General features: G+C 26.7%; 1 protein-coding gene across 4 annotated transcripts; it reads left to right on the forward strand.

Moving 5' to 3' along the window:
- Nucleotides 1–743: 743 nt before the first annotated feature.
- Nucleotides 744–17,820, forward strand: LOC131173457 (probable disease resistance protein At4g27220). 4 transcript variants are annotated; one of them, XM_058135832.1, is made up of 9 exons: nt 744–3,860; nt 7,684–8,028; nt 9,692–10,051; nt 11,532–11,891; nt 13,365–13,715; nt 15,073–15,726; nt 16,832–17,021; nt 17,186–17,453; nt 17,545–17,820. In XM_058135832.1, the coding sequence occupies exons 1-7, from the start codon at nt 1,074–1,076 to the stop codon at nt 16,967–16,969; spliced, it is 4,995 nt and encodes a 1,664-aa protein (XP_057991815.1). In that variant the 5' UTR covers nt 744–1,073; the 3' UTR covers nt 16,970–17,021; nt 17,186–17,453; nt 17,545–17,820. The 4 variants fall into 4 exon arrangements, with proteins under 4 accessions (XP_057991815.1, XP_057991814.1, XP_057991816.1 ...); XM_058135831.1 differs by having other exon boundaries at nt 17,186–17,820; XM_058135833.1 differs by lacking the exons at nt 11,532–11,891; nt 13,365–13,715 and having other exon boundaries at nt 17,186–17,820.
- Nucleotides 17,821–21,960: the final 4,140 nt, after the last annotated feature.

Below are 21,960 nucleotides of genomic sequence, written 5' to 3' on the forward strand. Positions count from 1 at the left end.
TCTTTTATTTTTTCTCTATTTAAATATAATATTGATTTCATAATTTCTTTTCCCCTAGTGTCCTTCATTTCGAAAAATTTCTTTATTTTTATTCTCATTTATCGTCTAAATTTTTTTTTTAAGATATTTATCTCTTGAAATTATTATTGTAGTAAAACATTATTTTATTTAGGTAATTTTAGGTAAACGTTATTTTATTCCTACTGAAAATGCCCGCCAAATATAATTAATATAAATAACTTGCATGATTCTTCTGTTTATGTAATTACACCAGTAATTATAATACATTATATCTCCTCATTAAAAATATCAATTTCATTGTAAATTGTTATTGTTATTTGATAAATTAAAAATTCTTGCAAATAATTATTTCTTGAATAATTCAACATTAAAATTAAGTTTTCAGTTTTAAAATATTCTCTTATAATGCAATTCAATCATTATCAAATTAATTTTTTAAAAATATTCATAAATTATAAAATTAAAAAATGTTAATATATATTTTTTCAAATTATAGAAATCCAAATTCCTTATATTAGATTAAATCATAAATGGCTATAAAGAAAAATAAATGGTTAGAGTGACAAACAAACTTCTTTAAATTATTTTTTACTTTTTGTAATTAGAAAAATATATATAATAATTTGACAACGACAAAGCATGATTGTTGTATGGTGGGCCATAATCATTAATTTCCCATTGAATATGCACAGCTTATTTTCCAAATTTTTAATATTAAATAATTTTTGTTTCGCTTATTATTTCTCTTTAACAGACGGGACTGGCTCCTCTACTGTTTCACCACGGCATATGCACAACTACCCCTTTTCTCTCCATCTGTTACCTTCTTTCTTTCTGCTGCTCATGCGTCAAATAGCATTCACTTTCCTTTGTATTCTGTGTTCTTGATTTCGAAAAATTCTCTAGCTCTGTTGCCCTTCTCATCTATCCTTGAATTTCGTTGCACTTTCTTTTTTCTCCCCTTTTCTGCTTACAATTTGTTGTATTCACTGTTCTTGCTGCTTGCATCTGTTGTTACCCACCACAAAAAAAGGAAAGAAACAAAATAGGAAATGGCCCTGGATACCATTCTTGCTATTGTTCCGATGATTGTCGAGTACACTTTCGTCCCCGTCAAGCGACACCTCAGTTACGCTTTCAACTGCCGAAGCAAGGTTGAAAAACTGAAGAATCAGGTTGAGAACCTAAAAAATCAGAGAGATGGTTTGAAGCCGCATGTTGATGAAGCTACGAGGCGAGGAGATGAGATCTATGCTAATGTTCGAAACTGGCTGACCAGTGTGGACGAAGCTATTGGGGAGGCTGATGATCTCGTCGTCGATGAAGAACAAGCAAGGGAAAGGTGTTTCTTGGGATTGATTCCCAATTTGAAGAAGCGTTACAAGCTGAGCAAGAAAGTAGAGAAGAAAGCTCAAACAGTTGCTGAGCTTCGGGAGAAATGCAAATTTGATCTCGATCGAATTGCCTGCCGCCCTTCTCTTTGGCAAATAGTGCCTCCATCTGTCTATAATAATGAAGTGTTGCATTCAAGAATTTCTATCTTGGAGAAAGTTATGAATGCGCTGAGGGATCCTGCATTTAACATGATAGGAGTGTATGGTCTGGGTGGTGTCGGAAAAACCACTCTAGCAAAAGAAGTCCGAAGGAAAGCAATAGAAGACAAGTTATTCGATGTTGTACTTATGGTTACTGTGTCTGAAACACCGGAGCTTCGAAAAATTCAAGGGACGATCGCAGATATGCTGGGCCTAGAATTAAAAGAGGAGACTGAAGAAGGGAGAGCATGTCGATTGCGTCAACGATTACTGAAGGAGAAGAAGATCCTCGTGATTTTGGATGATATTTGGGAACAACTCGAACCGGAGAAACTAGGAATACCTTTTGGGAATGATCACAAAGGATGTAAAATATTTCTGACCTCCAGAAGAGAAGATATATTGTCCCGAGACATGGGCACCCAAGAAAGTTTTGAGCTTCGAGTTCTATCAGAAGCAGAGGCGTGGAGTTTATTTGTGACAGTGGTTGGTGATGTTACGAATCAGGACTTGCGCTCTATAGCATCTGAAGTAGCAAAAAAATGTGCAGGTTTGCCCGTCTTAATTGTTACAGTTGCAGGAGCTTTGAAAAATCGGGACTTGAACGAATGGAATGTTGCTTTGAAAGAGTTATCTAAGGTTGACAATGAAGGAATTCAGTCAAAAGTATACGCAACTCTGAAGTTGAGCTACAACCATTTGGCTAATGAAGAACTGAAGTCTTTTTTCTTGCTTTGTGCTCAAATTGCTCAGAGTGATATTCAAATCCGGGACTTGCTGTTGTACAGTATGGGTTTGGATTTGCTTAGAGGCAAAGATACAGTGGCGGATGCAAGAAACAAAGTATATAAATTGGTAAGAGACCTCAAAGCCTCTTGCTTGCTATTAGACGGTGACAGGAATGGATCTCTGAAAATGCATGACGTTGTTAGGGATACTGCTCTCGATATTGCATCTAAATCTCAACACTCATTCACATTCAGAGATGTAGTTGAAACAAAAGAATGGCCAAACAGGGATTTCAGAAGCTGCTCCAGAATCGCTTTGCCTTCCTGTGAAATCCATGAGCTTCCTGAACGGTTGGAGTGCCCAAAATTAGAGTTACTTGTCCTCGGAAGGGGATCCATTCATTCGAAAGGCCCTGATTTGAATATCTCTGATATATTTTTTGAAGGGATTACAAAGCTTAAAGTACTGCATTTCACTGGGATGTGTTTACGGTCCCTGCCTCCATCTCTTCGTTACTTAACAAACCTTCTTACCTTGTGTTTAGATGAATGTGTATTGCGGGATGCATCTGTGATAGGTGAACTGAAGAGATTAGAGGTCCTCAGCTTTCGTAGATCTATGATAGAAGAGCTGCCAAGAGAAATAGCGCATTTAACTGGGCTGAAATTGTTAGATCTGAGCGACTGTGACAAACTCAAAGTCATTCCGGCAAATGTCATATCAAGGTTATCCCTATTAGAAGAACTGTATATGCGGAACAGCTTTGGTCAATGGGAGCTTCAAGGTCTCAACAGTTCAAACAATGCAAGCCTTGCTGAATTGAAAAACCTGTCAAGGTTGACAACGTTGGAAATAGATGTTCCAGATGTCGAGATGTTACCGAAAGACTTATTCTCTAATAAGTTGGAAAGGTATGATATTGTTATCGGAAAAAAGAGGCATCGGTATGATGAGTATTTATCCTCAAGAAGGCTGAGGATTTGGCTTAATACAGACATTCATCTGGATCATGGACTTGCTTTGTTGCTCAAGAAAGCAGAAGTTCTATATCTAGATAATGTGAAGGGGATCAAGAGCATTTTGTATGACATGGATCGGGAAGGGTTTCAGCGATTAAAGCATCTTGACATCGAAAACAGTGATGACATTCAATATATTATTAACTCAACGGTGCAGGTCCCTAGTTTAAATGTCTTTCCCATCCTGGAGTCTCTGTCTTTGAATAATTTGGTGAGCCTAGAGAAGATTTGTTATGGGCGACTCACAACAGGGCCTTTCACCAAATTAAGAATATTAAAAGTCGGAAAATGCAACAGATTGAAGAGTCTCTTCTCATTCTTCATGGTTAGAAACCTATCTCAGCTTCAGGAGATGACAGTAAGCGATTGCCAGAACATGGAAGAGATTGTGATCGATCAAAGTGGCGTAGGAGAAGACAATATAGAAGTGGCTGAGTTCAGTCAATTACGTTCCCTGAAACTAATTGATCTGCCACTGCTGAAGAGCTTTTGCATCAAAGTGAAGGAGTCGATGAGTGATGAGGTTCATAATCCACGGCCACTTTTTGACAAAATGGTATGTCCATACATTTCCATTTTTAATACTATTATAGCATTTTTCAATATTAACTTTTATCCATCCTTTGAGGAATTTGATACCAATTTGTTAAAATTTATTAAAATTCTAATTAAATTATGAGACTAAATTGATAATTAGGTTTTAAATTATATAATTAAATTATCTTTGCAGATAAGGGATCCATTTCAAATAATTACTTATCCAAACCCAACCTGAAAAATATATAACTGAATGATATATCGTGTATAATTAAATATATATTTCACATTTTTCTAAAAAAGTCAGTTATTTAATTTTAATTTTTTTAAAAAATAATATCACTCAATTTTAATTTATATTAAAAAAAACCTAACTTACTATATTAGATTTTTCAAATTATCAAAATAAAATTATCATTTTACAAACCTGACCTCTATGCCTCTTCTTTTTCTCTCTCTCTTCTTTCTCTTAATCAAAATAAAAATTAAAACTAATCATCAAAATACAAAACCACTTTTAAAATTTTAAAATATAAAATTTTTGTTAATTTCAAAAATGAAAAATCATATTATTTTAATTTTTTTTACCAAAAATTGGATTCATTTAATTTTAAATTAAAAAGTATTGATTACTTTAATTTGAGCTTAATTGAACTTTGTTTGAAATTTTAAAGAGAAAATGAATTTGTTATTTTATTATTTTTAAAATAATATAATTAATGCATTATTAATTTATTTAAGTTATTAAATTCAAAAATTTCATGGTAAGTCATATATATATATATATATATATATATATATATATATATATATATATATATATATATATATATATATATATATATATATATATTATTTTAAGTGTTTGGCTTTGATTAAGTTGTGTACTTAAACACTAATAACTTTATAAATTATGTAATATAAGTTTATGGAAAACTGAATTGGAGTTGAAATTTCTTTAAAATTTTCCGTTAATATATAAATTTATAATAATAAATTCAAAAAATTATAATAATAAAAAATAATAAATTAAAAAATTATCAAAAAAAAAAAGAAACTGAGGTTTAATATTTCTTACATTTAATTATAATATCTAATAATAAATATATATTTGTTAATAAAAACTTATAATTTAATTAAAAATATATGTAAAAAATAAAAATTCCCCAATCACCCAATCAATAAACACAATTAAACATTAACCATCACATTTTCAATCAAATTAATCAATAATTTTTCTAATTAAATATTGCTTGAATTTAGTTTTTGACAAAAATTAAAATAATATGACTTTTATTTTTAATAATAACACATTTTAATATTTTAAAATAATTAAAAATTTTATGAATATAAAAAATTAAACTTTATTATTTTGATAAAGAATTGTGTTTTTTAAAAGCAGTTTTTATAAATTTTTGTAGCTAGTATTAATTTTTTTAGTAATTTTTATTTTGATTAAGAGAAAAAAGATAAAGGAGATGAATGGAAAAAGAAAAGATAGAAAGAGGGTAAAATAGTAATTTTATTTTGATAAGTTGGCTCACAATGATTTTTTTTTTTTGTCAATAATGATTACAATGATTGTAGGATAAATTGCAATTATTTAACAAATTTCGATACCAATTTGTTAAAATTAAATTAAGGGCTTAAATTGGTAATTAGGTTTTAAATTGTATAATTAAATATTTATGTTTGCAAAGGAGAAGGGAAACTAAATAATGAATTTACATCCATTTCAAATAAGAACATATCTAAATTGATCATTATATTATAAATAATAAAAATAATGTATCAAGGTAAAATTCTTTCATTTCAAATAATTACTTATCCAAACTCAACCTTTAATTGAATATATAATTGAATGTTGTAAAATTTCTTGATTAAAAGAAAACAATTTTTATGAAATGAAGCATTTTATGTGCAGGTTTCATTCCCCAACTTGGAGGAACTATGTGTAGAGTCCATAGGATGTCAGGATTTGAAGTATTTATTCACAACTTCATTTGTCAAAAGCCTTTTACGGCTCAAGAGACTTCAGATAGAGAATTGTGGGTTCATGGAAAGGATAGTTCTCACAGAAGAAGAGAGACTGGATAAGATAATTTTCTCTGATTTAGAAAATTTGACTCTCAGGAATCTTCCAAATCTCACAAGTTTTTGTGATCGTCTAAGTCAATCTCTTTTTGATGAAAAGGTTAGTCTTTTCTATCATTAATTTGCATTTTTTATTCACATTCTAAAACACACATATATCAATTAATTTTGAATTTATTTTATTTTAATCACTCAACTTTAATTTATTAAAATAAAAATTTTAATCTACCATATAAAGTTTTTCAGTTACCAAAATAAAATTACCATTTTACCTCCCATCCTTTTTTTTTTCCCCTCTCTCTCTCATTCTCTTAATCAAAATAAAAATTACAACTAATCATCAAAAATACAAAACTACTTTAATTTAAGATTTTAAAGCACAAAATTTTTGTTATTTTTAAAAAATGAAAATCATATTATTTTAATTGTCTGTCAAAAATATGATTGAATTAATGTTAAATTAAAAATGATTGACTAATTTGATGAAAAACTTTAATTTAAACTGAATTGAGATTCGTTTAGAAATTTAAAGGGAAAATGAATTTGCTATTTTATTATTTAAAAAAAAATTAGGATTAACATATTATATTAATTTGTTTAATTATAGGTCGATATTTATTATTATTTTTTTTAGTGTTTGGCTTTAATTAAGTTGTGTACTTAAACTCTAATAACTTTATAAAGTATGTAAGACAAGTATATAGAAAACTGAATTGGAGTTGAAATTTCTTTAAAATTTTCCGTTAATATATAAATTTATAATAATAAATTCAAAAATTATAATAATAAAAAATAATACATTAAACAATTATAAAAAAAAAAGAAACTGAGGTTTAATATTTCTTACATTTAATTATAATATCTAATAATAAATATATATTTGTTCATAAAAACTTATAATTTAATTAAAAATATATGCAAAAAAATAAAAATTCCCCAATCACCCAATCAATAAACACAATTAAACATTAACCATCACATTTTCAATCAAATTAATCAATAATTTTTCTAATTAAATATTACTCGAATTTAGTTTTTGACAAAAATTAAAATAATGACTTTTATTTTTAATAATAACACATTTTAATATTTTAAAATAATTAAAAATTTTATGAATATAGAAAATTAAACTTCATTATTTTGATAAAAAATTGTGTTTTTTAAAAAGCAGTTTTCATAAATTTTTGTAGCTAGTATTAATTTTTTTAGTAATTTTTATTTTGATTAAGAGAAAAAGATAAAGGAGATGAATGGAAAAAGAAAAGGGAGAAAGAGGGTAAAATAGTAATTTTATTTTGATAAGTTGGCTCACAATGATTTTTTTTTTTTGTCAATAATGATTACAATGATTGCAGGATAAAATTGCAATTATTTAATAAATTTCGATACCAATTTGTTAAAATTTAATAAAATTAAATTAAGTGATTAAATTGGTAATTAGGTTTTAAATTGTATAATTAAATATTTAAATTTGCAAAGGAGAAGGGAAACTAAATAATGAATTTACGTCCATTTCAAATAAGAATATATCTAAATTGATCATTATATTGTAAATAATAAAAAAAAAGTATAAAAGTAAAATTTTTTTTCATTTCAAATAATTACTTATCCAAACCCAACCTTTAATTGAATATATAATTACTTAATTGGCAATGTTTAATTCTGCTCCTTGCATATATAATTGCATGTTGTAAAATTTCTTGATTAAAAGAAAACAATTTTTATGAAATGAAGCATTTTATGTGCAGGTTTCATTCCCCAACTTGGAGGAACTCTATGTAAGCTTCATAGATATGAAGTATTTATTTACAACTTCATTTGTCAAAAGCCTTTTACGGCTCAAGAGACTTGGTATATATAATTGTGGATTCATGGAAAGGATAGTTCTCACAGTCGCAGAAGAAGAGAGACTAGATAAGATAATCTTCTCTCATTTAGAAAATTTGACTCTCTGGTATCTTCCAAATCTCACAAGTTTTTGCGATGGGCATTTCATTGAATTTTGCTCTCTGACCGATCTATTGATAGACAATTGCCCTGTGTTCAAGACTTTCGTCTCAAATCGTCTAAGTCAATCTCTTTTTGATGAAAAGGTTAGTCTTTTTTATCATTAATTTGCATTTTTTATTCACATTCTAACACACACACATATATCAATTAATTTTGAATTTATTTTATTTTAGTCACTCAACTTTAATTTATTAAAAGAAAAATCTTAATCTACCATATAAAATTTTTCGGTTACCAAAATAAAATTACCATTTTACCTCCCATCCTTTTTTTTCCCTCTCTCTCTCATTCTCTTAATCAAAATAAAAATTACAACTAATCATAAAAAATACAAAACTACTTTAATTTAAGATTTTAAAGCGTAAAATTTTTGTTATTTTTAAAAAATGAAAATCATATTATTTTAATTGTCTGTCAAAAATATGATTGAATTAATGTTAAATTAAAAATGATTGACTAATTTGATGGAAAACTTTAATTTAAACTGAATTAAGATTCGTTTAGAAATTTAAAGGGAAAATGAATTTGTTATTTTATTATTTAAAAAAAAATTAGGATTAACATATTATATTAATTTGTTTAAGTTATAGGTCGATATTTATTATTATTTTTTTAGTGTTTGGCTTTAATTAAGTTGTGTACTTAAACTCTAATAACTTTATAAATTATGTAAGACAATTATATAGAAAACTGAATTGGAGTTGAAATTTCTTTAAAATTTCCCATTAATATATAAATTTATAATAATCAATTCAAAAAATTATAATAATAAGAAATGATAAATTAAAAAAAATTAAAAAATAGAAACTGAGGTTTAATATTTCTTAAATTATATTATATTATCTAATAATAAATATATTGTTACTAATAAAAACATATAATTTAATTAAAAATATATGTAAAAAATGGAAAAGTCCCAATCATGCTCATCCGAAGGCTTCGTCGGTACAAAGGCAACAACTAATCAATAAACATAATTAAACATTAAGCATCACATTTTTCAATCAAATTAAAATATTTTTTTTAATTTAATATTAATTGAATTTATTTTTTGACAAAATTAAAATAATATGACTTTTATTTTTAATAATAACACATTTTAATATTTTAATATAATTAAAAATTTTATGAATATAAAAACTTAAACTTTATTATTTTGATAAAAAAATTAAAATTTTCTTAAAAAAAAGCAGTTTTTATAAATTGTGGTAGTTAGTATTAATTTTTTTTAGTAATTTTTTATTTTGATTAAGAGAAAAAGATAAAGGAGATGAATGAAAAAAGAAAAGGGGGGTAAAATAGTAATTTTATTTTAATAAGTTGGCTTATAAATTTAATGATTACAATGATCGTAGGATAAAATTGCAATCATTTAATAGATTTCGATACCATTTTGTTAAAATTTAATAAAATTAAATTAAGGGATTAAATTGGTAATTAGGTTTTAAATTGTATAATTAAATATTTATGTTTGCAAAGGAGAAGGGAAACTAAATAATGAATTTGCATCCATTTCAAATAAGAATATATCAAAATTGATCATTATATTATAAACAATAAAAATAATGTATAAAGGTAAAATTCTTTCATTTCAAATAATTACTTATCCAAACTCAACCTTTAATTGAATATATAATTACTTAATTGGCAATGTTTAATTCTGCTCCTTGCATATATAATTGCATGTTGTAAAATTTCTTGATTAAAAGAAAACAATTTTAATGAAATGAAGCATTTTATGTGCAGGTTTCATTCCCCAACTTGGAGAAATTCTATGTAGAGTCCACAGGATGTCAGGATTTGAAGTATTTATTTACAACTTCATTTGTCAAAAGCCTTTTACGGCTCAAGACACTTCAGATATGTAAATGTGAGTTCATGGAAAGGATAGTTCTCACAGAAGAATTCGCAGAAGAAGAGAGACTGAATAAGATAATCTTCTCTGATTTAGAAAATTTGATTCTCTCGAATCTTCCAAATCTCACAAATTTTTGTGATGGGCATTTAATTGAATTTTGCTCTCTGACCAATCTACGGATAGACGATTGCCCTGTGTTCAAGACTTTCATCTCAAATCGTCTAAGTCAATCTCTTTTTGATGAAAAGGTTAGTCTTTTCTATCATTAATTTGCATTTTTTATTCACATTCTAACACGCACACATATATCAATTAATTTTGAATTTATTTTATTTTAGTAACTCAACTTTAATTTATTAAAATAAAAATCTTAATCTACCATATAAAGTTTTTCAGTTACCAAAATAAAATTACCATTTTACCTTCCATCCTTTTTTTTTTCCCTCTCTCTCTCATTCTCTTAATCAAAATAAAAATTACAACTAATCATCAAAAATACAAAACTACTTTAATTTAAGATTTTAAAGCACAAAATTTTTGTTATTTTTAAAAAATGAAAATCATATTATTTTAATTGTCTGTCAAAAATATGATTGAATTAATGTTAAATTAAAAATGATTGACTAATTTGATGGAAAACTTTAATTTAAACTGAATTGAGATTCGTTTAGAAATTTAAAGGGAAAATGAATTTGCTATTTTATTATTTAAAAAAAAATTAGGATTAACATATTATATTAATTTGTTTAAGTTATAGGTCGATATTTATTATTATTTTTTTAGTGTTTGGCTTTAATTAAGTTGTGTACTTAAACTCTAATAACTTTATAAAGTATGTAAGACAAGTATATAGAAAACTGAATTGGAGTTGAAATTTTTTTAAAATTTCCCATTAATATATAAATTTATAATAATCAATTCAAAAAATTATAATAATAAAAAATGATAAATTAAAAAAAAAATAAAAAATAGAAACTGAGGTTTAATATTTCTTAAATTATATTATATTATCTAATAATAAATATATCATTAGTAATAAAAACATATAATTTAATTAAAAATATATGTAAAAAATGGAAAAGTCCTAATCATGCTCATCCGAAGGCTTCGTCGGTGCAAAGGCAACAACCAATCAACAAACATAATTAAACATTAAGCACCACATTTTTCAATTAAATTAAAATATTTTTTTTTAATTTAATATTAATTGAATTTATTTTTTGACAAAATTAAAGTAATATGACTTTTATTTTTAATAATAACACATTTTAATATTTTAATATAATTAAAAATTTTATGAATATAAAAACTTAAACTTTATTATTTTGATAAAAAAATTAAAATTTAATTAAAAAAAAGCAGTTTTTATAAATTTTGGTAGTTAGTATTAATTTTTTTTAGTAATTTTTTATTTTGATTAAGAGAAAAAGATAAAAGAGATGAATGAAAAAAGAAAAGGGCGAGAGAGGGTAAAATAGTAATTTTATTTTAATAAGTTGGCTTATAAATTTAATGATTACAATGATTGTAGGATAAAATTGCAATAATTTAATAGATTTCGATACCATTTTGTTAAAAATTAATAAAATTAAATTAAGGGATTTAATTGAATATATAATTACTTAAGTGGCAATGTTTAATTCTGCTCCTTGCATATATAATTGCATGTTGTAAAATTTCTTGATTAAAAGAAAACAATTTTTATGAAATGAAGCATTTTATGTGCAGGTTTCATTCCCCAACTTGGAGAAATTCTATGTAGAGTCCACAGGATGTCAGGATTTGAAGTATTTATTTACAACTTCATTTGTCAAAAGCCTTTTACGGCTCAAGACACTTCAGATATGTAAATGTGAGTTCATGGAAAGAATAGTTATCACAGAAGAATTTGCAAAAGAAGAGAGACTGAATAAGATAATCTTCTCTGATTTAGAAAATTTGACTCTCTCGAATCTTCCAAATCTCACAAATTTTTGTGATGGGCATTTAATTGAATTTTGCTCTCTGACCAATCTATGGATATACAATTGCCCTGTGTTCAAGACTTTCGTCTCAAATCGTCTAAGTGGATCTCTTTTTGATGAAAAGGTTAGTCTTTTCTATCATTAATTTGCATTTTTTATTCACATTCTAACACACACACATATATCAATTAATTTTGAATTTATTTTATTTTAGTCACTCAACTTTAATTTATTAAAATAAAAATCTTAATCTACCATATAAAGTTTTTCAGTTACCAAAATAAAATTACTATTTTACCTCCCATCCTTTTTTTTTCCCTCTCTCTCTCATTCTCTTAATCAAAATAAAAATTACAACTAATCATCAAAAAAACAAAACTACTTTAATTTAAGATTTTAAAGCGTAAAATTTTTGTTATTTTTAAAAAATGAAAATCATATTATTTTAATTGTCTGTCAAAAATATGATTGAATTAATGTTAAATTAAAAATGATTGACTAATTTGATGGAAAACTTTAATTTAAACTGAATTGAGATTCGTTTAGAAATTTAAAGGGAAAATGAATTTGCTATTTTATTATTTTAAAAAAAATTAGGATTAACATATTATATTAATTTGTTTAAGTTATAGGTCGATATTTATTATTATTTTTTTAGTGTTTGCCTTTAATTAAGTTGTGTACTTAAACTCTAATAACTTTATAAAGTATGTAAGACAAGTATATAGAAAACTGAATTGGAGTTGAAATTTCTTTAAAATTTCCCATTAATATATAAATTTATAATAATCAATTCAAAAAATTATAATAATAAACAATGATAAATTAAAAAAAAAAATAGAAACTGAGGTTTAATATTTCTTAAATTATATTATATTATCTAATAATAAATATATCATTACTAATAAAAACATATAATTTAATTAAAAATATATGTAAAAAATGGAAAAGTCCTAATCATGCTCATCCGAAGGCTTCGTCGGTGCAAAGGCAACAACCAATCAACAAACATAATTAAACATTAAGCACCACATTTTTCAATCAAATTAAAATATTTTTTTTAATTTAATATTAATTGAATTTATTTTTTGACAAAATTAAAGTAATATGACTTTTATTTTTAATAATAACACATTTTAATATTTTAATATAATTAAAAATTTTATGAATATAAAAACTTAAACTTTATTATTTTGATAAAAAAAATTAAAATTTACTTAAAAAAAAGCAGTTTTTATAAATTTTGGTAGTTAGTATTAATTTTTTTTAGTAATTTTTTATTTTGATTAAGAGAAAAAGATAAAAGAGATGAATGAAAAAAGAAAAGGGCGAGAGAGGGTAAAATAGTAATTTTATTTTAATAAGTTGGCTTATAAATTTAATGATTACAATGATTGTAGGATAAAATTGCAATCATTTAATAGATTTCGATACCATTTTGTTAAAATTTAATAAAATTAAATTAAAGGATTTAATTGAATATATAATTACTTAAGTGGCAATGTTTAATTCTGCTCCTTGCATATATAATTGCATGTTGTAAAATTTCTTGATTAAAAGAAAACAATTTTTATGAAATGAAGCATTTTATGTGCAGGTTTCATTCCCCAACTTGAAGAAACTCTATGTACGCTCCATAGATATGAAGTATTTATTTACAACTTCATTTGTCAAAAGCCTTTTACGGCTCAAGACACTTCAGATATGTAAATGTGAGTTCATGGAAAGGATAGTTCTCACAGAAGAATTCGCAGAAGAAGAGAGACTGAATAAGATAATCTTCTCTGATTTAGAAAATTTGATTCTCTCGAATCTTCCAAATCTCACAAATTTTTGTGATGGGCATTTAATTGAATTTTGCTCTCTGACCAATCTATGGATATACAATTGCCCTGTGTTCAAGACTTTCGTCTCAAATCGTCTAAGTGGATCTCTTTTTGATGAAAAGGTTAGTCTTTTCTATCATTAATTTGTATTTTTTATTCACAATCTAACACACACACATATATCAATTAATTTTGAATTTATTTTATTTTAGTCACTCAACTTTAATTTATTAAAATAAAAATCTTAATCTACCATATAAAGTTTTTCGGTTACGAAAATAAAATTTACATTTTACCTCCCATCCTTTTTTTTTTCCCTCTCTCTCTCATTCTCTTAATCAAAATAAAAATTACAACTAATCATCAAAAATACAAAACTACTTTAATTTAAGATTTTAAAGCGTAAAATTTTTGTTATTTTTAAAAAATGAAAATCATATTATTTTAATTGTTTGTCAAAAGTTCGATTTGGTAAATTAAAAATTATTGACTAATTTGATAGAAAACTTTATTTTGAACTTAATTGAGATTCGCTTAGGAATTTAAAGGGAAAATGAATTTGCTATTTTATTGTTTAAAAAATAAAAAAATAATATAATTAAGATTAACATATTATATTAATTTGTTTATGTTATTAAATACAAAAATTTCACGTTTATTCATTTTCATAGGTTGATTTATTTTTTTTTTTTAGTGTTTGGCTTTGAATAAGTTGTGTATTTAAACTCTAATAAGTTTATAAATTATGTAATACAAGTATTTAGAAAACTGAATTGGAGTTGAAATTTCTTTAAAGTTTCCTATTAATATATAAATTTATAATAATCAATTCAAAAAATTGAAATAATAAAAAATTATAAATTATAAAAATAAATTTCTTAAAATATTATTTGACAAAAATTAAAATTTTCATAATCTTATTCTGTAAAATAATTATTTTTTAATCATAGTTTTAGATTTTGATAGTTAGTATTACTATTTTCATCCATTATTATTTGTCGCATTTAGGTTTTATACTCAACTCAACTCAACTAAGCCTTTATCCCAAAAATTTGGGGAGGTTTTATACGATAATTAAGGATATAATTAAATAACTTTGTTTTTATAAAATTATCATTTATCTCGCTTATAAAATCGCCATGGATAAAAATTATCTCGCTTATAAAATCGCCATGGATAAAAATAGACAAAGGAAATAACTTTTTATTTTTATTTTGATTGAAAGAGAAAGGAGAAGAATGGAGAAAGAAAAGGGAGTAAGAGGCTAAAATGGTAATTTTATTTTAGCATTTGGAAAATCAACTATAGCAAGTCAAGAGTATTTTTTTGAACATATGTTAAAGTTGAATGATATTATTTTAATAAATTAAAATTGAGTGATTAAAATGAAATATCCTCAAAATTACATGACTACTACTATAATTTACTCAAATTTTCATGGAGTGCCACATTATTAATAAATTTGGAACAAAATTGCAGGTTGCATTTTCGAGCTTGGAGCATCTGACAATAATTAGCATGAGTAACTTGGAAAGGATATGGCACAACCAACTCGCTGGAGGTTCCTTTTGCATGCTAAAATCAATGACAGTAGGAGATTGTAAAAACTTGCACACACTTTTTCCATCAAATGACTTAAGAAGATTCCAGAAATTGGAGAAGTTAAATTTAACGAATTGTGATTCACTAGAAGAGATATATCAACTCCTAGAATTCAATGCTGAAGAAGAAAGTTTTGCAATAGATTTGAATTTAAGGTCTATGGAAATTCGTGATCTGAAAAATTTGAAAAATCTCTTTCCTGCTTCCGTAGCACAAAACCTTTTACTACTTGAAAAGCTTAGTGTAGACTCTTGTGGGGTGGAGACGATTGTTGCAAAGGCAGAAGGTGCAAAAGCAGCCCCTTCTTTTGTGTTCCCAAAACTGCTCTCCTTGAATCTCACAAATCTACAAGATATCAGGAGATTTTATCTAGGAATACATAGCTTGGAATTTCCAAGGTTAAAAGATTTGAAGGTGCATGATTGTGGAGATGGAATGGAGTTTTGTTCAGAATTGTTTAGTTTGCAGGGAAAACATGGAGAGGAATATCATCACATCACTATCCAACAACCATTACACTTGGAGAAAAAGGTACAATCCTCTTATTCTTTAAATGACATTCATTGAAAAAGTAGGTACTTCCTTTAAATAAAGAAAAAAAAACTATAATTACACTATATAAAAGGTATAGGCCATAATAATACACTAGTTTAAAAGTGTTTTTTAAGAAAAAATATTTCAAAAATAAAATTTTAGAAAAAATTATTTTCAAGTAAAAAATTTTTTAAAAAATAAATTCTGGAAAAAATTTTCTTTTTTTAGTATTTATAAATTTTTCTATTTAAATCTTTTTTTTAAACAAACAATGTTTTCTTTGAAATTTTTTTATGGAAAAAATTTTGTTGACAAAAAATTTTTTTGATATCTTTTTTTAGAAAAGTTCTTTATTTGAAAATGATTTTTCAAAAGCATTCTTCTGAAAAAAAAAATAATAAAAAATAATTGTGAAATTTTACAATGTTTTAAATGTTTGATTGCTTTAATTAACGAAAAAGTTTTAAAAAATAGAGAGAATTTATAAGTGAATAAGAATTTATAAGAGAATTTATAACTTTTAAAAAGTTTAAAAAAAGTTTAATTTTATTTAATTTTATAGGCTAAATAGTAATTTTCTTTTAAATTACAAGAATAAGAATTTATAAGTTTAAAAAAGTTTAATTTTATCTAATTTTATAGACTAAATGGTAATTTACTTTTAAATTACATGAATAAGAATTTAGAATAATTTTTAGAATAAATAATTTAATTCATTTAGTAACTATATAGTATAAAATGCAAAAATACTTTTTAATATTAATCACTAAAATAAAATAAATTCAAAATCATAGAATGAAAATTAAACTTGACTGCCATTATATTAATTTCAAATTTATACTTAAGAAAAAAGTTGTTATAAAGTCAATGGTCTTGACGTCATTTCCCTTCTGTGGATTTTATTGCATGTTATAATTTCCCTTCTGTTGGTTTAAATCATTTCATTTTTAAGAAGTAACAAGAAATTCATTAAGATTAGCTGAGAAAATCTGCCTGTAATACATCAGAAATAGAAAATGGAAAATCTTCTATATCTATATACTATTCTTTAATACCATTATCAATTCATGGCCTGTGAGATAATCAATTTGCTTTTGCATAGGTTTTCCCCAATTTGGAGGAGTTGTCATTAGATGGTCAGATGTTTGAGATGATCAGATGGTCAGATGGTCAGTCTTTTTGGATTCCTTCAAAGATTACCCAATCTGGAAAAAATGTCCAGGATGATGAGGAAAATTGAAGCCATCTTTCATTTTTGCAAATCTGGAACAAAGAGGCAGATTTTCAATGAAGTAAGAAGCCTTTAATCCTTCGATCCATTCTCTTATATCATAGTGGTTTCCTTTGAGCTCATACTTGTTCTCAGCACATACTCCAGATAGACTTTGTTTCTGAGTTTCTGCAACTTGATTGCTTGCTAGTATTAAATTTGTTAACTATCAATTGCTATTTGCAGATTAAGTGTTGCAAGCTGTTGATAGAAATTGTAGCAGATGAAGAACATGGAACAGCAGAAGAGATTGAATTCAACAAATTGAAAACTTTGGAACTCATTCATTTAGCAAGCCTCATAAGCTGTTGCTGTAACTGTAAAAGTGAAACTTTCTAAATTCTCATCTTTGTTAGAAGTAAATGTAAAAGCATTAAGCATACCAAAGCTTCAACATGTACAACTGACATTTTTGGAATTGGCTTTGGAAGGGAAATAGTTGTATATGGAAATGGTATGTATGTATCCACTAAAATTTTTCTTACAATGTCAGTTTGAGTAATTTTATTTCTTCTTTAACTAATGCAGCATTATGGCTTTTTCAGGATGGATTTAAATAGCATCGAGAAAGTGAAACTTTCTAAATGTCCTCAAGGGGAAAATGGCATAGTCACTTTCTATTGAAGAAATTACTAAAACCATATTTCATTTGGCTGATGTTCTTGGGATTTTTCTGAGTGGTTTTCATTGTTTTTCACTTTGTAGTAGATATGGTTTTCATCTGAGCTTTTATTTCTTCTTCTTCTTCTTCTTTTTATGTTGTTGAAGTTCACATCTTGGATAGAAGACAATTCAACCAATATATCTACTGTGTAAGGGTATGAATTTGAGCATGGTATTGAATTGTAGAAGCTGCGAAACACTAAAAATTACTTTCACAGTTAACTATATTACCTTTTGGTTTTGTTTTCATGATGACAAATTCATGAAATTATTGCAGCTTTAATTTTATAATTGCAATCTAAATTTTCCCAATTCATGATTCATAATTTCTCTTTCTTTTGGAGTGGGAGACTAGAATTAACACACTTATGTGCTAGCCTTGAGTAGCAGTTAGAACTTAGAATGCCAACAATTCTGCAGATAAGAGATACTGATGATAGGTTTGCTAAGACTCACAAAGAACAGAAACATAATCTTTTTTTTTTTTTTTTTTTTTTTTTTTTTTTTATATATAGAAAACAGCAATGAAAAGAACAGAAAACATAATGAAATGTCTCAGGGGCAGAACGAGGACTTAAAACAGAAAATTGACAACTAAGGCCACAGGTGGGAAGTGGAGAAATATTCCTCAATAGAATGAATGAATATTTCCTATAATGAGTAGAACTCTTATTTTAGTGTTATTCCTAAATTGAGTTTGACTCCTAATCAGATAAGTATTGAGGAAATTTATTTGGCTTTTGCCCATTGAAGAGAGTGGCTTTTTTTGCCCATTGAAGAGATTGGCTTTTTTTGCCCATTGAAGAGAATGGCTTTCAGTCCATGGAGTGAGGCTGTCACCCATTGTAGAGAGGGGCTTTGCCAATTGTTGAGGATTTGGCTCTGCCTATTGATGAGGGGCACTTGCCCATTGCAGTGGAGAGAGGATTCGCCCTAAAGTGGAGTAAGGACATAGAATTCAAGAGGAAGGAATTCTTGTCCATTGGTGAGAGGGCTCTTGCCCATATAGGTGAAGACACCCTTTGTGGTGTGGTGTTGTATGGATTCTCTTGGGTGTAATTGGGTTGATGGGTAGTATAGTTTGAGCTTGTAATTGATGATTCATTATTGATGATAGTGGAAGATGGCATGTCCGTAGATGTAGCCCTATGTTGAGAGGGTGAACCATGTAAATATTGATGTTTTGTATGTTTACTTTGTTTCTTTGCAGTTTATACGCTTCCGCGATGTACAATAAATAATAATAATAATAATAAATCCAATTAAAAGCAAGCAAAATGATGAAATTAATTGAGGATAATGACAATCATTTTATTAAAAGAATAATAGCAAAGATTAATCTTTGCTATTAATTAATTAGGGGTAGAGGACTAGTCGTGGTCGATTGGAGCCGAGTGAAGGTTATAAAGGCTAGTCAGAATCTATTCTCTCATTTACACCCATGACGTCGAAGTAGAGTCAAGGCAGCAGCCTAGACCAAAAGAACACTCACCTGTCACCTCCTATTGCTCCAGCCTCCACGATGCCTTTATCTCTACTCTCCAAGTGTTGATTAGAGCTTTAACATCATCAACTACCCTACCAAAGTAAGAACCACCTAAGCTTGAACCATTAACAGCATAGTAAAGCACTGCAGAATCTGTTTCAAGAACCATACACTAATACTCTTGAACTTTAGCCTACTTAGAGCCTCCGTGGCAGAAAGAGCTTCAACGGTTTCAACAAGTATCAAACCCTCCCGATTCTTCATCTTTCCACCCAAGAAATGGCATTAAGAGTGCTGCAAGAGCCAGCCAAATCCTATATTGCCTCCTCCTTATCCATCGCAGCATCAAAGTCACACTTTAAGGAAGCAAATGCAGGAGGATGCCACTTTACATCAAATTGAGAAGGGTTATGTGAAATTTGACCAACTCAACCATCTCTCACCTGCTTCCTATCACATAGTACCAACCTATAGGGACGGATGCAACCTCAAAAACTAACAGAGTTTCCCTTAAAAATATAACAAATGAAACATATGGAACCTGCTGAAATACATTTAAATATATATGGCTCTATTCCAGTCAAACATATCTAAAGACAAACATATACAATCATCCTCTAAGTGATGATCAAAAAGAAAATATTTACAATATAGAGCTTCTAACTGCCTAAACATGTGTACAACAATTCAAAACAAAACAAAATATATAAATGAAACATATTAGCCTGACCTCTATTAAACTCTACAACTAATGAAGTAAAAGAAAGGACAATAATGAAGAGAGCTGCTAATACTAGAATAAGCAAAAATGATTTGAAATATTAAAATTAAAGGATGAATATAATTACTCAATGAACAGATAAATAAATAACATATATGGAAAGAACAAGGGTTTGGTACTTAATAGTACCAACTTGCTATGCTAGAACAAGTAAGCTAAATAAATATCATTTATTCCAAATCACATAATAAAGCTAAAATAAATTTTATGCCATAAAAATATTGTTGAAATATCCTAAAATCTAAAATATCTTCCTACATTTACAATAGGTTTCCTGTAGATAATGCTGGCATCTTAGGTGCATAAATAAAAATATTAGCAATCTAACAGCAACGCTGACATCTTGGACACTATAATGACATTGATAGCCCAAGAGTAATAAAATGCAGGTCATACACATGTGCAAAGCTACCCCGAAGGGCAACCACCAGATATACGCTTCAAAAGCTGTGTAAATGAAGAATTGTCCCAAAGATAGTATAAATATAAGTTATGCTAAAAATAAATAATCAGTCATTAAAGTGCTATCTATTCGGTATATATATAGAGTGTATTCAGCCATTTATTTAGCTGTGATTCTAGATCTCATTTTATTTCAAGCCTAATGTTTCAAAAAAACAAAAACTTTATGTGTTTTTGCAATTATAGCCAAAACTTTTTTTTTTTGTCAATTTTGGATTAATTTGGAACTTCAATATTTACTGTGGCCCTGTCAAAAATGGAGAATTGGGGATGCTGATGTGATACTTGATGTGACAAAATTATTATTTTTTAAATATGTTGTTGTTGGTGAGGCAGCTGATGTGGCATGAACTTTTACGTTCTTACTAACGTGGTAAAAATATTATTATTTCATCTGCTATTGCTGATGTGGCGTAGCTATAATAATAAAATAAATCTAAAATTTTTTGACTTTTATCAATTATAGCTAATTTTATAAGTTTGTTTTTTTTATAGTCAGTTAACTAATTTTCATTTAACTTGGCCAAAAATTAATATTTTTTTACTTAATATAATTACAAAAATGAATATTTATATTATTTAGTTTAATAAAAAAAATAATTTTTTCTCCTCACTGTCAGCTCATTTTTTTATAGCATTTATTAAACTTATTTGTGAAAATAAAAAATTTTTTATTTATTTAAAAATTAAAAATTCATGTTAAAAAGTCAATAATAACCATACTCATCATTTTAGCACATAATAATAATAATAATAATAATAATAATAATAATAATAATAATAATAATAATAATAATAATAATAATAAATTTCATCATCATCATCATTATCATCATCATCATCAATATATGGGTAAATTTTAACAATCGTCCTTGAACTTATATAGTTGTAACGCTACAGTCTTTTAATTTATAAATGTAACATAAAACCCCCTCAACTTTCAAATTTTGTACAGTAAAATTCCTCTAACCTCCAATCACCGGTTTTTCAGTTATATATTAACGTAGATAGTTCCAGTGTAATGCTTAGTCATCATTTCTCTTTTCTCTCTCAAGCCATGTACAAATTGAATCTTTTTACTCTCCATAGAGAAAATAATTTTTCATGTATAGAGAGAATAATTTTACACTTTGCATAAGAAAGGAAAGAAAAATACTGACTAAGCATTACGCTGGATCTGTTTACGTCAGCATCTAACTAGAAAATCATTAATTAAAAGTTAGAGGGATTTTACTGTACAAAATTTAAAAGTTGAGGGGGTTTTATGTTACATTTTAAAGTTGAATGACTATAATGTTACAACCATATAAGTTCAGGGACAGTTGTTAAAATTGATCCATCAACATATAGGTGGATGTGTATACATATTATTGGATGACAATTGTCACATCTATCCCTAACATGTGGAGACTGATGTAACCTAGAAAACTGACAGTGCTTTCCCTAAAAATATAGCTAAAGGAGTATATGAAACCTGTTAAAATACATAATATATAGAATATGGCTTTATGCCAATCAAACATATTTAAATACACACATTACAATTAACCCCTCCGCGAGAATCAAAAG

This window comes from Hevea brasiliensis, chromosome 14 (genome assembly GCF_030052815.1).
Source record: "Hevea brasiliensis isolate MT/VB/25A 57/8 chromosome 14, ASM3005281v1, whole genome shotgun sequence".
Taxonomy (NCBI): domain Eukaryota; kingdom Viridiplantae; phylum Streptophyta; class Magnoliopsida; order Malpighiales; family Euphorbiaceae; genus Hevea; species Hevea brasiliensis.